General features: G+C 45.9%; 1 protein-coding gene across 1 annotated transcript; it reads left to right on the top strand.

Moving 5' to 3' along the window:
* The first annotated feature begins 7,448 nt into the window (after window positions 1–7,448).
* On the top strand, window positions 7,449–7,772 carry LOC145670663 (protein GVQW3-like). Its single transcript, XM_081739452.1, has one exon. It carries the CDS (start codon window positions 7,449–7,451, stop codon window positions 7,770–7,772), a length of 324 nt encoding a protein of 107 aa, XP_081595578.1.
* Window positions 7,773–12,847: the final 5,075 nt, after the last annotated feature.

Here is a 12,847-nt window from a genome sequence, read left to right as displayed (position 1 = left end):
TCGCTGGCATCTATAGCATTGGAGGTATGCCTTTTTGTGGTAGGGTTCTACCCGAATCTTCATGGAAAGTAACAGATCTTCTTTAAAAATGCTAGAACCATGAAGGGTTTTGCGGAGCGTCACAAGAAACAGAGGAAGAAAAGTTTTTCCTTGACCTGAAGAGCGGTTTGTAGTATAAAGTTGGGTTACGTGAAGCACGGGATAATTCTTGTCTTCTAGAGCTGTACTGATGTCAGATAACGTGGTATCAATGGGCAGATTCCTGATTACTGCTTTGATAGTTTCAGTCTTTTTACGTGTTTCTGTGGCGTATTGAAGATTTTCAGCGGCACAGATATCTTCAATAGCTATGTAGTCTTCTTGGAGTTCACATTTCACTTTCAGAAAACCTTTCATGAAGGAAAAGGTGGGCATCTTCTTGCATTTCTGACTGATTGTCTCTGTAAGGGCGTAACCCTTTTGGTATGGGCAATTGTAGATGTAAAGCCATGTGTATGAAGCAGAAGGAGTTGTGTCCATGGCATCTTCTGAGTCGGCACTGGTAAGGGCCGAATATTTATTTGAAGTAGGTACTGCAGCTGGTGGAGTACGAATAGCAGATTTATGCGTTCTTTTGGCTGGCTTAAAGCCATCATCTTGAGGTTCCAGCACATGTTTACTGCCAGGAGTTGAAGGGACAGCAGCCGGAGAAGAGGAAGACGCTGTAGACTTATGCGGAGTGGTAGCGAGTGCTTGTCTTGATGGGTGCGATTTCTGAGTACCGGGCTCGAAGAAGGAGCCCTTGCCTCTTAATTGTTTGCTTTAGTAATTGAATGTGAGGCAATTGGATGCAGTTCTAGGGACGCAACTGACGCAGTCCCCGCTGAAATGGAGATGAGTGGAAAGGCTGAGATGGTATATACTAGAGAAGAAGGTGATTGGCTAGTTTATGTGTTCCGTAAGTGAGGATTGGTTGGCTGGTCATCCAATGATGTGGGTTGAAGTGGCCCTCATAAGGGTTTTGGTCCTGTATATGAAGTTTCTTCTGGAGTTACGGTTCGCAGGGGGTGATGTCTTCTATGATTTCACAAAGGATTGTTAGCTTCTCTAGAATATTGGTGGCTTCTTTGAGACGGTTGAGTCTACTCTTCAGCGCTTGTATAAGTTGAAAGAGTTGAGGATCTTGTAGTATAGCCAGGACATCTTGGAGGTTGGGCCCATTGGGGTTCTGTTCAGAACTTGGCAGAGAGTCAGTTACTGGGTTGGTTAAAGATGATGCTGGTTGTGAAGAAGAGGTCTTGGAAGCGTATGTTGCCATAGGAGGTTTCATAGCTGGCAGTGATGGCACTGATTGGGAGGAATCTGCTGATAACGCAGGAAAATCTGCTGCTGTTGGGATCTTCTTGGGTGGGTTTCTTCTGGTTGAAATTTTGCGTTGAATTGGACAGTTTTTATAATTTCCTGGGTGAGCTCCATCACAGTTCGGGCACTTGGCTGGAGTGTCTGCAGATTTTTTACACTGATAAGTGGCGTGTTCCTCTGCACATTTTAAGCATCTTGGATTTGCAAAGCAAAATGCTTGCGCATGGCCATAACGCTGGCAGTTATAACATTGAACAAAAGTTCTTGTCCTGTAAGGTTCGACTGTTATGCGGTAAAATTCAAGGAAATCTAGTTGGTGAATCGATTGAGCTTCTGGCGTCTTCTTTAAGGTAACAAGAAAGAGGGGGAAAAGTTTCCCACCTCTGCCTCGAAGCTGTTGTACTGCAATTACTGGATATCCCCTGTTTTTCAAGTCCGTCCGAATATTTTCGACTTCAGCATCTATAGGTAGTTTGCGAATAACTACACGGATTATTGGTTCCTGGTTGACCACTTCAAATGCATATTGTAAGCGGTGTGATCTACAATATGACTCCAGTTTGTTGTAATCTGCTCCAATCTCACATTGAAATTTGATACGGTCGGGATACACGGCACAGTAAGGTAATTTATGGCACACTTTAATCGCTTCATGGGTGAGCTTATATGCTTTGTCTGCAGGGATTCCATAAATGTACATGGCTTTCGGTGATCGTTTGATTTTCTGAAAAACACAACAGTCAGCATATGTGCAGGTAGCGCTATCGTGGTCGTCATATATACGTTCCTCTTGATTGTTGGACGTATCCATCTTATTGTCAGGAACCTGTAGGGGGTCATAAATGTTACGCGTTGGTACGTGAGTAGGAATAGTCTTCTGCGGTTTTGCTGTCATTTTGGGTTTCTTGAATGGTCGTTCATCTGTGTTTTCTATGGAATTTTTTGTTGCGTCTGAACGAGATTCATCACATTTATCTTGGATTGTATCCCTGCTAAGGGGACGTTGAGGTGGTATGGTTTTGCTTTCCATTGAGAGCGCAAGCGAAACGTGTCCGTAACCAACGAACTCAGCTCTTGTTATAGATAGATGGAGTGGTAGCGAACTGGGCAACTAGTTTTTGTTCAGTTTCTTGCGCGACCCCGAACGAAAGACGCAATCCGATTGGTCGCAGTCACGCAACATCGCCGGCCAATCACAGGACAGAGCGACCCAGTGCAGCGCTTAAAAGAGCAGTGCAGGCCCTCGTTCCTCGCAGTTCGCTGCAGACACTCAGAGGAGAAGAGTGCTGAAAAACAAAACTAGCTCCCCAAGTGATGAAATAAACATTTGCTTCCCAATATATTATACTGACAACATAGTGATCAGTGAAACCAGGCTAAAAGAAAAATAGGCCTGGCGGGGGCAAGCCTAATAAGCTCCCGTCAACCCTAGTAGTGCAAAACCCGTAAACTAACAAACTGAAAGGAACAGATTGAAGGCCCTTTCAAGAGCCATTAACGAACATTAGCAAGCGGTCCTTACCAGGGCCACCGACCAGTACATTAGTGCTTACTAAACTACACAGTACAAGAGTGAAGTAGTGCAGACCCTTTCAAGAGCCACAATCAGCAGTACCCCCCATAACCATGACGAAGCAACCAACCGACCACCCTGTCCAAGACAACTCTGATGATCTTACTGCACCCCCAGTGCGCAAACCCCCCCAGTCAGAGACAGTAGGCAGCCTCGCCAAACAATTTAAGTCGGTGCGCTTTATAAACATAGGGACTGTCCACAAAAGAAGAACAGTGAACAAACCCCTCCCCCCTCAGTCAAGAAGAACTAAACGCTGTCACAACAGCCCACAGTCCATCTGCTGGCCCCAGTGACACCCCAAACCACCAGCTCCCCCCTAAGTGATCCCGACAACCCTGATCAGGCAGAAGCAAACCTGATAGACATGGATTCAGATGAGTACGAAAGCGACTCCCAGCACTCTGACCAGGAGTTCAAACACCCAAAGAAGAGAGCAAGACGACCAAACATCCCTCCAACCGCCTCCCTGGTGGACTTCAGGGACAGAAACAAGTATTCTATACTCACCACCGCAAACGACTGTCAAGGGGATCACGCCCACACCACTACAAATGACGCTGAAGACGAGAAACCGTTCTAAAAAAAGAATGTACCACCGCTGCTAGTCTACGGAGTGGAAAAGCAGCACACCTTCATTCAATCAATGTCTAAGCTGTGCAAAGTACTCCCCAAAGTGCGCCACTGCAAAGACTTCATTCGCTTTGAGTTTACAACCATGCAAGATTATGAGAAGATTGAGGCATATTGTATGCAAACTAACACGCAATACGCGTCGGAGGTCCCAAAAGCCGGTCGTCCGTTCAAAGTTGTCTTACGCAAACTGCCAATAGACACAGGTGTCGAAGAAATCTCAAACGCCCTCAAAGAGCTAAACTATCCAGTTTACGAAGTGAAACAGATGCGCGGCCGCATCGATACCAACGGATCACGCCCCCTCTATCCACTGTTCTTAGTGTCGCTTGGCAAAGTTCCAGGGATAGGGGAAATCCACGACCTGAAATACCTCATGAATTACAAAGTACAAGTGGAAGCCTACCGCGGACAAGGACTACTCCAATGCCACCGGTGTCAGCACGTAGGCCACTCCCAACGGACGTGTCGCGCTAACCCACGATGCGTAAAGTGCGAGGACCATCATCTCAGCAGTTTGTGCCCCAAATCAACCAAGGACACACCTGCCAAATGCGTGAACTGTGGAGGGGACCACCCCGCAAGCTACCAGGATGTCCCCACCTCAAAGCAGAAAAAGCCAGAAGACAACCTCAATCCCGCAAACCCACGCCACCTCCTCCCGACAACCAGAACCAAAACAACCCACCCCCTCCTCGACGGCGAGTTCCAGACAACTCCACAAACCCAGGAACAAACCCAGGAACCACCAGCTACACCAGAGGCCCCCACACCAACCCCACCGAAGAAACAGGAATCATCCACATCAGAAAGTGACACATCACTGGCCACGACCATAAAGGAAATCATGTCCCTATTCCAGGGACTGAATCTAAAAACATTTTTTGAGAATCTCAAGACTGGACTCAGGAAGATTGCAGCAGCAACGGACCCCATCACCAAGATGAAAACAATGCTAGAAGTCGTCGCCACGCTTCTTGATGATGGATCCAACTAAACGTCGCATCTCCCGTGACCTCAAGGTCGTCCATTGGAACGCGGAAGGACTCCGCAACCAAAAACTAACCCTTGAAGACTTCCTTCAACGTGAAAAAGTCGACATCCTCCTCCTGACAGAGACCCTCCTCAAACCGCCCATTCCGTTCACCATACGTAACTACACAATCCACCGTACCGACCGCCCTGGAGCCACCACCCGGGGCGGCACAGCCATCCTCATAAAGAATTCAGTACCCCATGATCCTCTCCCACCCATAGCCCTCAACTCCCTTGAGGTCACGGGAATAACACTCCACTCTCCGGAAGGACCGATCCAGGTGATCTCCGCCAATCGCCCTCCAGGAACGAGACTCGACCCAGCGGACATCCACACACTGAGGCAATTGGGGCGCCGAATCTTCATCGGAGGTGATCTGAATTGCAAACACCCGGAGTGGAATTCACGGGCCTCCAACGCCAACGGCAGACTCCTTCATCAAGCTCTACGCCACATAGACTTCATCCCGGCTGCACCGACGGAGCCAACACACTATCCACACAACGGAGGACGCCCCGACGTGCTGGATATGGCGTTGCTGGCTAACATTGCCATTCTCGAGGGGCCGGAGGTCATCCACACCCTCCGCTCCGACCACATCCCTGTCCTCCAAACGCTATCCATCACCCACAACCTTACCTCCTCTCGACTACCACCCATCGTCACAACGGACTGGGACACATTCACCAAGATGATGGCGGACCTCACAGACCCAAGGAAGCCTCTCCAAACCCCTGACGACATCGAAGCAGCAGTAGAATCACTAACAGCCACCATCAACACCGCCTTTAAGCTCTCCACAACTTCAAGCAGACGACCATCACCGCCAGCAACAGCAGAAGACCAAAGAACCACCTTCCTCATTTACCTCAAAAGATGGGCCAGGAAACAGTGGCACAGAACCAGGCATCCCGACTACAAGACTCTGTGGAACAAACTGGCATCACGAGTCAAGAAGCGCCTCCTCAGGATCAAACTAGCAAAGTGGAACAACACCTTGCAAGAAATGGATACACCCAACCGGGATTTCTGGCAGCTGGTCCGCCGCATCTCCAGACCATCTGCAGGAGCCAGAACGTATCCACTCCAAGGTCCCTAAGGTCTCCTTCATGAACCGGCCGAACAAGCGGACCTACTTGCAAGCACGCTGGAAACCACGATGCAACCCCTCCCGAACTTACCACCAGTTGCCATCCAGGAAGAGGTTCACCGCAGCGTCCACGCCACACAACACGCTGACCCAACTCCACCGCAAGCACTCACCACCCCAAGGGAAGTGGAGCTCACAATCAGGAAGATCAACGCCCATCGTGCTCCAGGACCCGACCGTATCATGCCACCCGCCTTGAAACACCTGCCCCGCAAGACCCTGCTCAGCCGAGTATTCAACGCAATAGTCATCCTCGGCCACTATACACGCTCCTGGAAAGAAGCCCGCATAGTGATGCTACCCAAGCCTGGGAAACCACGCACCCAGCCCACCAGCTACAGGCCAATCAGTCTCCTTTCGCACATCAGCAAGGTGTTCGAAAGGATATTTCACAAACGGCTACTTCAACACATCCAGGAAGAACGACTAATACCGGATCACCAATTTGGGTTTCGTGCAGGCCACAGTGCGGAACAACAACTAGTGCGAGTAGTTGAACTAATCACCGCAAGATTCAACGAAGGGTGCCACACCTTGGGTGTATTCCTCGACGTGGAAAAAGCTTTTGACAAGGTGTGGCACGACGGCCTGCTGCACAAGCTTCACGTGCACAACTTCCCGCACTACCAGCAGAGGCTCATCCGATCATACCTGCACGAACGCCGATTCACAGTCGCCCACGCAGGACACACCACCACTCACAGACCAATCCGCGCAGGAGTTCCCCAGGGTTCCTGCCTTTCCCCCACGCTCTACGCCATCTACACAGCCGATATCCCCACCACCCTCAACACCGCGCTGGCAACCTTTGCCGACGATACGGCAATTTTCGCGAGTCACGGCAACATCAAATATGTCAAGACCTACCTCCAACGACACCTGGAGCAGTTGGACGTCTGGACGGAAAGATGGAGGATCAAAATCAACCCAACCAAAACGGTGGTCGTTGACTTCACGAGGAACCGCAAACGTCAGCCACTTCACTTCCGCCTCTCCGGCTCTCCACTCACCCAGGCAGAAGAAGCGAAATACCTCGGCATCCATCTTGACAGAAAACTGTTGTTCGACCACCATGTGACCAACACCACCCGGAAAGCTTCGCAAAGGTTGCAGGCACTCCTTCCACTCCTCCATTCACCATCCCTTACCCACCGAACCAGACGACACGGCTACGAAATGTCCATTAGACCCATCCTCCTGTACGCACATCCTGCGTGGGAACATACATCAAATAGCCGCCTGAACTCACACCAAGTTCTACAGAACCGAGCAGCCAGGGTCATCACCGGCCACTCGAGAGACACGAGACTTCAACAGATTCACGAGGACCTGGACCTACCCTTCCTGGATGACGTACGCAGACGCCGATCCACCAAGTTCTGGAGAGCGATCACAACCTCCGAACACCCGCACATAGCAGCCATAGGAACAACCCGACCCCACAGAAACAGCTACAAGATGCCCGGCCCACCTTGAAGAGATGCACCAGAACCAAACACAGGGAATTGCGACAGTTGCAATCCCGAAAAACTTATGACACCATCGCCAACGCAACCAAGAATCACACATCATGAATGAAGGCATGGGCTCCGGCCAGGAACTTCGCACCAAGCAGGGTCTCAACCCGCGAGAAGAATGCTCAATGCTCAATACTTGCTCAGTTGTCTTCGAGCTCTCGGAGGTGAATCTCTGTTTCGTCTCTTGTACAAATCGCGATGCAGCGCTCACTGGAACAAAGATATGCGATCAAGTTTTGCGTGGAACTCGGCAAGTCTGCAGCGGAAACTTTTCCAGCGGCTCAACAGGCATTCGAGGATGAGTGTTTATCACAAAGGCAAGTCTACAGATGTCACAAGGCGTTTTTAGAAGGCTGTGACGAGGTCGGCGACGAAGGTTCGCGCTGGACATCCGTCAACCTCCTAAAACACAAAAAATTGGCTCTCCAAACAGAACGTAAAATGAGTGTTCGTTCAATAGCCGACATGTTAAATATTCCAAAACCTATCGTCCATGAAATTGTGACCAAGGATTGCTCATGAGAAAAGTGCGCGAAGCTTGTCCTAAGAATTTTGAGATTTTGATGGACGACCAAAAATTTCGCCGAGTGGAAATTTGTCAAGACGTTTTGGAAATGTGTGAAACGCTGCCCCAGCCACCCTATAGTCCCAACTTGGCTCCCGAAGACTTCTTTTTGTTTCCCTGTTTGAAATTCTGTCTGAAAGAACATCGTTACAGAACAATTGATAACATGAAAGCACTTTGTGAAATTGTTTAAAAAGCACTTCGTGAACAGGCCTTCCAGGATATCTTCGCAAGTTGAAAATCCCTCTAGCAAAGATGTATCGACCTAGAAGGAAAATATTTTGACGAATTTTAATGTACAGGTATTATTATTCTTATTACTGTGTAAATATTTTTTTAAATACTTGTAAACTTGGTGACATTACTTTTTCGAACAGACCTTGTATATATTATCAGTGTCAATGGTAATTAGGTACGTATATAGCCTAACTAACTGAGATACCCGGCGTTGCCCTGGAAGAGTAATATTTATGGATAATATTTGAAAATAAAGACCTGACAGAATAGAACAAATAACAAAGAGCAACGCCTTTAGCGCAGCCCCTGTCAAAAATAAGGAACCGAATATATAAAATAATGACAAGCAACGCCTTTGGCATCCCGAATCATCTGACAAGCACATTCTTGGCTAAACTTGGGCTTAAATGTCATTGAGACTATCACCAATCAGATTAGACACCCCTTTAACTCCCTCTCCTTCCACCTCACCCATCGCCAATAGGGTCTGAATTTGAACTTAGATGGTATCTGAAATGTCAGTATTTATCTCAGCGACCCCGAAAACTATAGATTTGACACTAATACGAGTATCGATCATTTTCGATTACTTTTACGTATCGTCATACCTTCTCGCTCTATCAGTTCGTTTTAGAAATGAGGTTACATACGAGTTTATCTTCCTAACATGAGAAATTCGTAAGATATTCTATTTTTTATGCATATATTTTAAATCAGCTTTTCCCCTTCGAAGTCCCATTCTCCTCTGCTTAAAATAAGAAACAAAACGTTCTATATAGCTTATGGTCTCTGATAAAGTCAATTTGAGGCATGTCAAGTCAATGGTGTAGATTTGTGTACCGGATAAACATACAAACATTAATGTTCATCCGGTATGATACAGTTATTTTGTTGTACCGGTAACAACGATGACATTCTAAACGATGTTGCAACGATGACATTCTAAATTTTTTCCGTGCACTTTGGTACCTTTGCAGGAATATTATCCCTAGCTTCATAAACAGTAGGCCCTTTAGTGCGAAACAGTAAGCTACACCACTGCCAACGTTGACCCTATGTCGTAGTTGGTCAATTTCACGAGCATTTGCCAACCAAACTCAACTGCCACAATTGGCAGATTTGCCGAGCATTTGCCCACCAACTCAACTGCCAACATTGGCCCCACGTCGTAGCTGGCCGATTTGTCGAGCATTTGGCAACGCAGCCTGCACAAAACAAGTAAACCTGGGATTGGGATTGGAAGGTCGAAACTGGTGGGTAAATGACGACAAATTGTTGGTTGGCCAACAAACATTTTAAATTACGTTGAGCCAACGTATTTTTCAACTTTTCCGACCATTACTCAACGTAGGCCCTAGCAGTATCTTGCCACACTATTCCAAGACTCGTTGAGCTCATTCCATAGCGGCCTTCGCAAAATTTGCGGAACGGAAGCAAGACAAAATTTGCATTAAGAACTTTTCAGTGGTGAGTTTGTGTGTGGGGGGGTGGGGGGTGGGGTGGGGGTGTAGTTACAGAGCTATCGGTAGCGAAGGACAATTTGTAAAATGAAATCTTTCAGTTTAACGTCCCACTATTATAACTATTACGATAAGAGAGACGGTGATTAAGGCAAATGAATGATGATTGGAGAATTGGTGGTATGTGAAGATAGGACGAAACGGGAATACCTAGAGAAAACCACAGACACTATGTTGTCCACCAAAAGCTTACTAGTCCGGGGATCGAACCAGCGACCTTACGCACCAGAGTTAAGAGCTCTACCACTGAGTCTCCGTGCCCCTACAAGGACAATTTGTGTATGAAATAATAAATACAGAAGGGGAATCGCAAAACGCAATTTGTGACAATTGCGTCATTTGGATGGAGTAACAGTACTGTAAGAGACATTTTCTTTGTTTCCCAGCAGCGTCGTAACTTAGATTTTTTTCTGGGGTGACCAAACATTAATATTTGAGCCCCCTAGAAAAAGTTGTTTTGGGTCCTCCCGCAAAATTCGAAAATAGGCCTCTTCTTTCCAACTTTCTTTTACTCTTTGTGGATCCCCGCAGCCTGTGGGTCCTCCCGCACGCCCCTGGACCCGTTCCATACATGACAAATTAATTAAGGGGACAATATTGACAAATCTCAAAGCCATACGAATAAATATTTCTAGGACCCCTAACAGTAGATTTTTTTTTTTTGTTTTTACTGAAATGGGCCCAAGGCTCACTTTTATTTTATTTACCTTTTGTGTGCTGTTTTGCTTTTAAGTAATGTAGTGAACTTGATTGCTGTTTCATTTATAATTTCATGTTCGTATCGTATACCGAGTAAGAAAACTTTGTCTTAAAGTGTGCCCCCCCCTCGAACGGCGGGAAGCTTCTCTTGGGAGAGCAGTTGCCCCCTTGCCCTCCACAACTTACGGCCCTGTTTCCCAGACATTGACGCACAAGGTATTGTAATGACTTGAGAACAAATTAGATGATTCTTTCGTCACTTGAACTTCCACTGCCATCTGTTGACATTTGAATGAAGTTCTGAATTACGTGTTCTGGTAACAGATTAACTTATGTACCTTAGGTCTGGTTTCTGTCTCTTTAAGTATTTCTTTTTGAAAATGTGATGTACACCACTCTAACTCTAACCAGTTCATATGGGAAAACCAGTATGTGATATCGAATATTGCAAACTAAAATGCAAAATTGGCATTGTATTGACACAAACCGTTACGGAATGAGGCCCCGTGTATTTCAGTATATCTTTCAAGCATATGGTACTTTTATATGTGTGCTTATATAATACCTTCTACTTTTGCAGCACATAATACTTGAGTATATTCGCTGTATACAAATATATTAGTGTCTTTGTCGACTTAGTATTTTGATATATATTGAAATGAAATCTTTGAGTTTTACGTCCCACGGTTATGCCGGTTAGGCTAAAGGAGACGGTGATGATGAGTAATGAATGAAATGGTGGAATGAAGAAAGTGGGAGAACCCCGAGAAAACCCACGCACACGGTGTTTGTCCACCACAAAGTTCACTTGGCGGGGACTGGGATCGAACCCGGGACCCCAAGCATCAGAGGTGAACGCTTACCACTGAGCCACCGCGGACCCATAGTATTTTGATATTTTTTGCTACGTTTATACAGGGTGTTTCAAAGCAACAGTGACAACGTTTGGGAGGTGATTGCTGACACCAAGATAAGACAAAAAGAATAGACCAACCTGGGTGCACAAATGCTTCCTATCGGAGTTATAGGCTGCCGAAAACATGAAAAAAAATGAAATTTAAAGGTCCATAGCTCCAAAACTATGAAACCTATCGTAGTTGGGTCAAGAGTTCACTTAGGAACTAATACGTGCACTATCCAAATACCCATGTTTCAGAATCCTGCGGTACTTCCGCAACAATTTTTATAGAGGTAGTTGGTGAGTACTTCAAATTATATGCCCGCAGCCAAACTCCCTCTATAAAAATTCTTGCGTGAGTATCACAGGATACTGAAACATGTATTTTTGAATAGGGCACATATTAGTTCCTGAGTGAAGTCTTGACCCGACTACGATAGGTCGCAAGTATTGAAGCTATGGACCTTTAAAGTTCGTTATTTGATGTCTTCGCCAGCCTATCATTCGGAAAGGAAGCATTTGTGCACTCAGGTTGGTTTATACTTTTTGTCTTATCTTCATGTCAGGAATCATCTCCCAAACGTCGGTGTTGTTGTTTTGAAACATCCTGTAACTATATTGTAGTCTTTGTAGATATGACGCTTTGATATTTGCTGTAAATATTATCTGGGTATTTTTGCAGCATATGATATTTTGAAATGTTTACGGTACTCGCTCCTTTTCTGTACATGCCATACAAAAAGTGATTCATTTGCGCATTTTGTCTTCGCGGTAAGGACATGATCAATGAGGCGATGCAGAATGTTCGTTAAGTTAAGGATTTTCTGCGTAGAGCGGAGCGAAAGAGTTGCAGTTTTCCTTGAACTTTGAAGCCAATGAAGTCAACTTGGAATTCGTTGTCAGTTCTTGAACTAAAACGCACTGAAGGGCGATCAAACAAAACGAAAAAGAAAGTACTTTATATATATATATATATATATATATATATATATATATATATATATATATATATATATAAAGTTTTCCAACAAAAGTAGAACGTAATGAACCTGATAACCTTACATTTAGCAGTGTGTAATATTCTTAACTTGTTTATTAAGGTTAGAAGGGTCACAGGAGTCGGGTAGCCAGAAATTTTGTTGTGAGGGGTCCAAGCTTCGAAGGCCAAAAGATGACCAGACGTCCCATTTTAGCCGGGACAGTCCCTTTTTTCAACTGTTGTCCCGTTTTTTTCTTATCCTCAAACGGGACGTCTAAATGTCCCATCTTTAAGCAAATATGACCCAGGTGCAGTGGCGGATCCAAGGGGAGGGCTATAGGGGCTATATCACTCCCTTGACGCTCAGGTTTACACTGGATAAAATGGGCTTCAATCCTGTTTTACACTGGATAAAACGGCAAACTATGGTTTAGCCCCTCCCTTGATCATATGCTGGATCCGCCACTGCCCAGGTGTCCCGTAATTATTATTCAAAATATAAATGGTCAACGCAAATTCTACACTCTTCCGTACTAACACTCATTGGGAAGGTTCAGCCGTGTCTGGAGCTTCTCAATGTTCAAATGAAAATTGAGTGTTCTGTGGTTCAAATGGGAAATGAGTAGGGATTCTGAGCGTTCAAGTAGTAAAAAAATATTTTTGGGTAGTCCTTAAGTTAGAAAATCTGTGTTATCGCTC

Source organism: Thermobia domestica, chromosome 14 (genome assembly GCF_964235325.1).
Source record: "Thermobia domestica chromosome 14, izTheDome1.hap1.1, whole genome shotgun sequence".
NCBI classification, from domain to species: Eukaryota; Metazoa; Arthropoda; class Insecta; order Zygentoma; family Lepismatidae; genus Thermobia; species Thermobia domestica.
The sequence above is the reverse complement of the archived record's forward strand: the minus strand, read 5'-3'. Positions and strand labels throughout refer to the sequence as shown.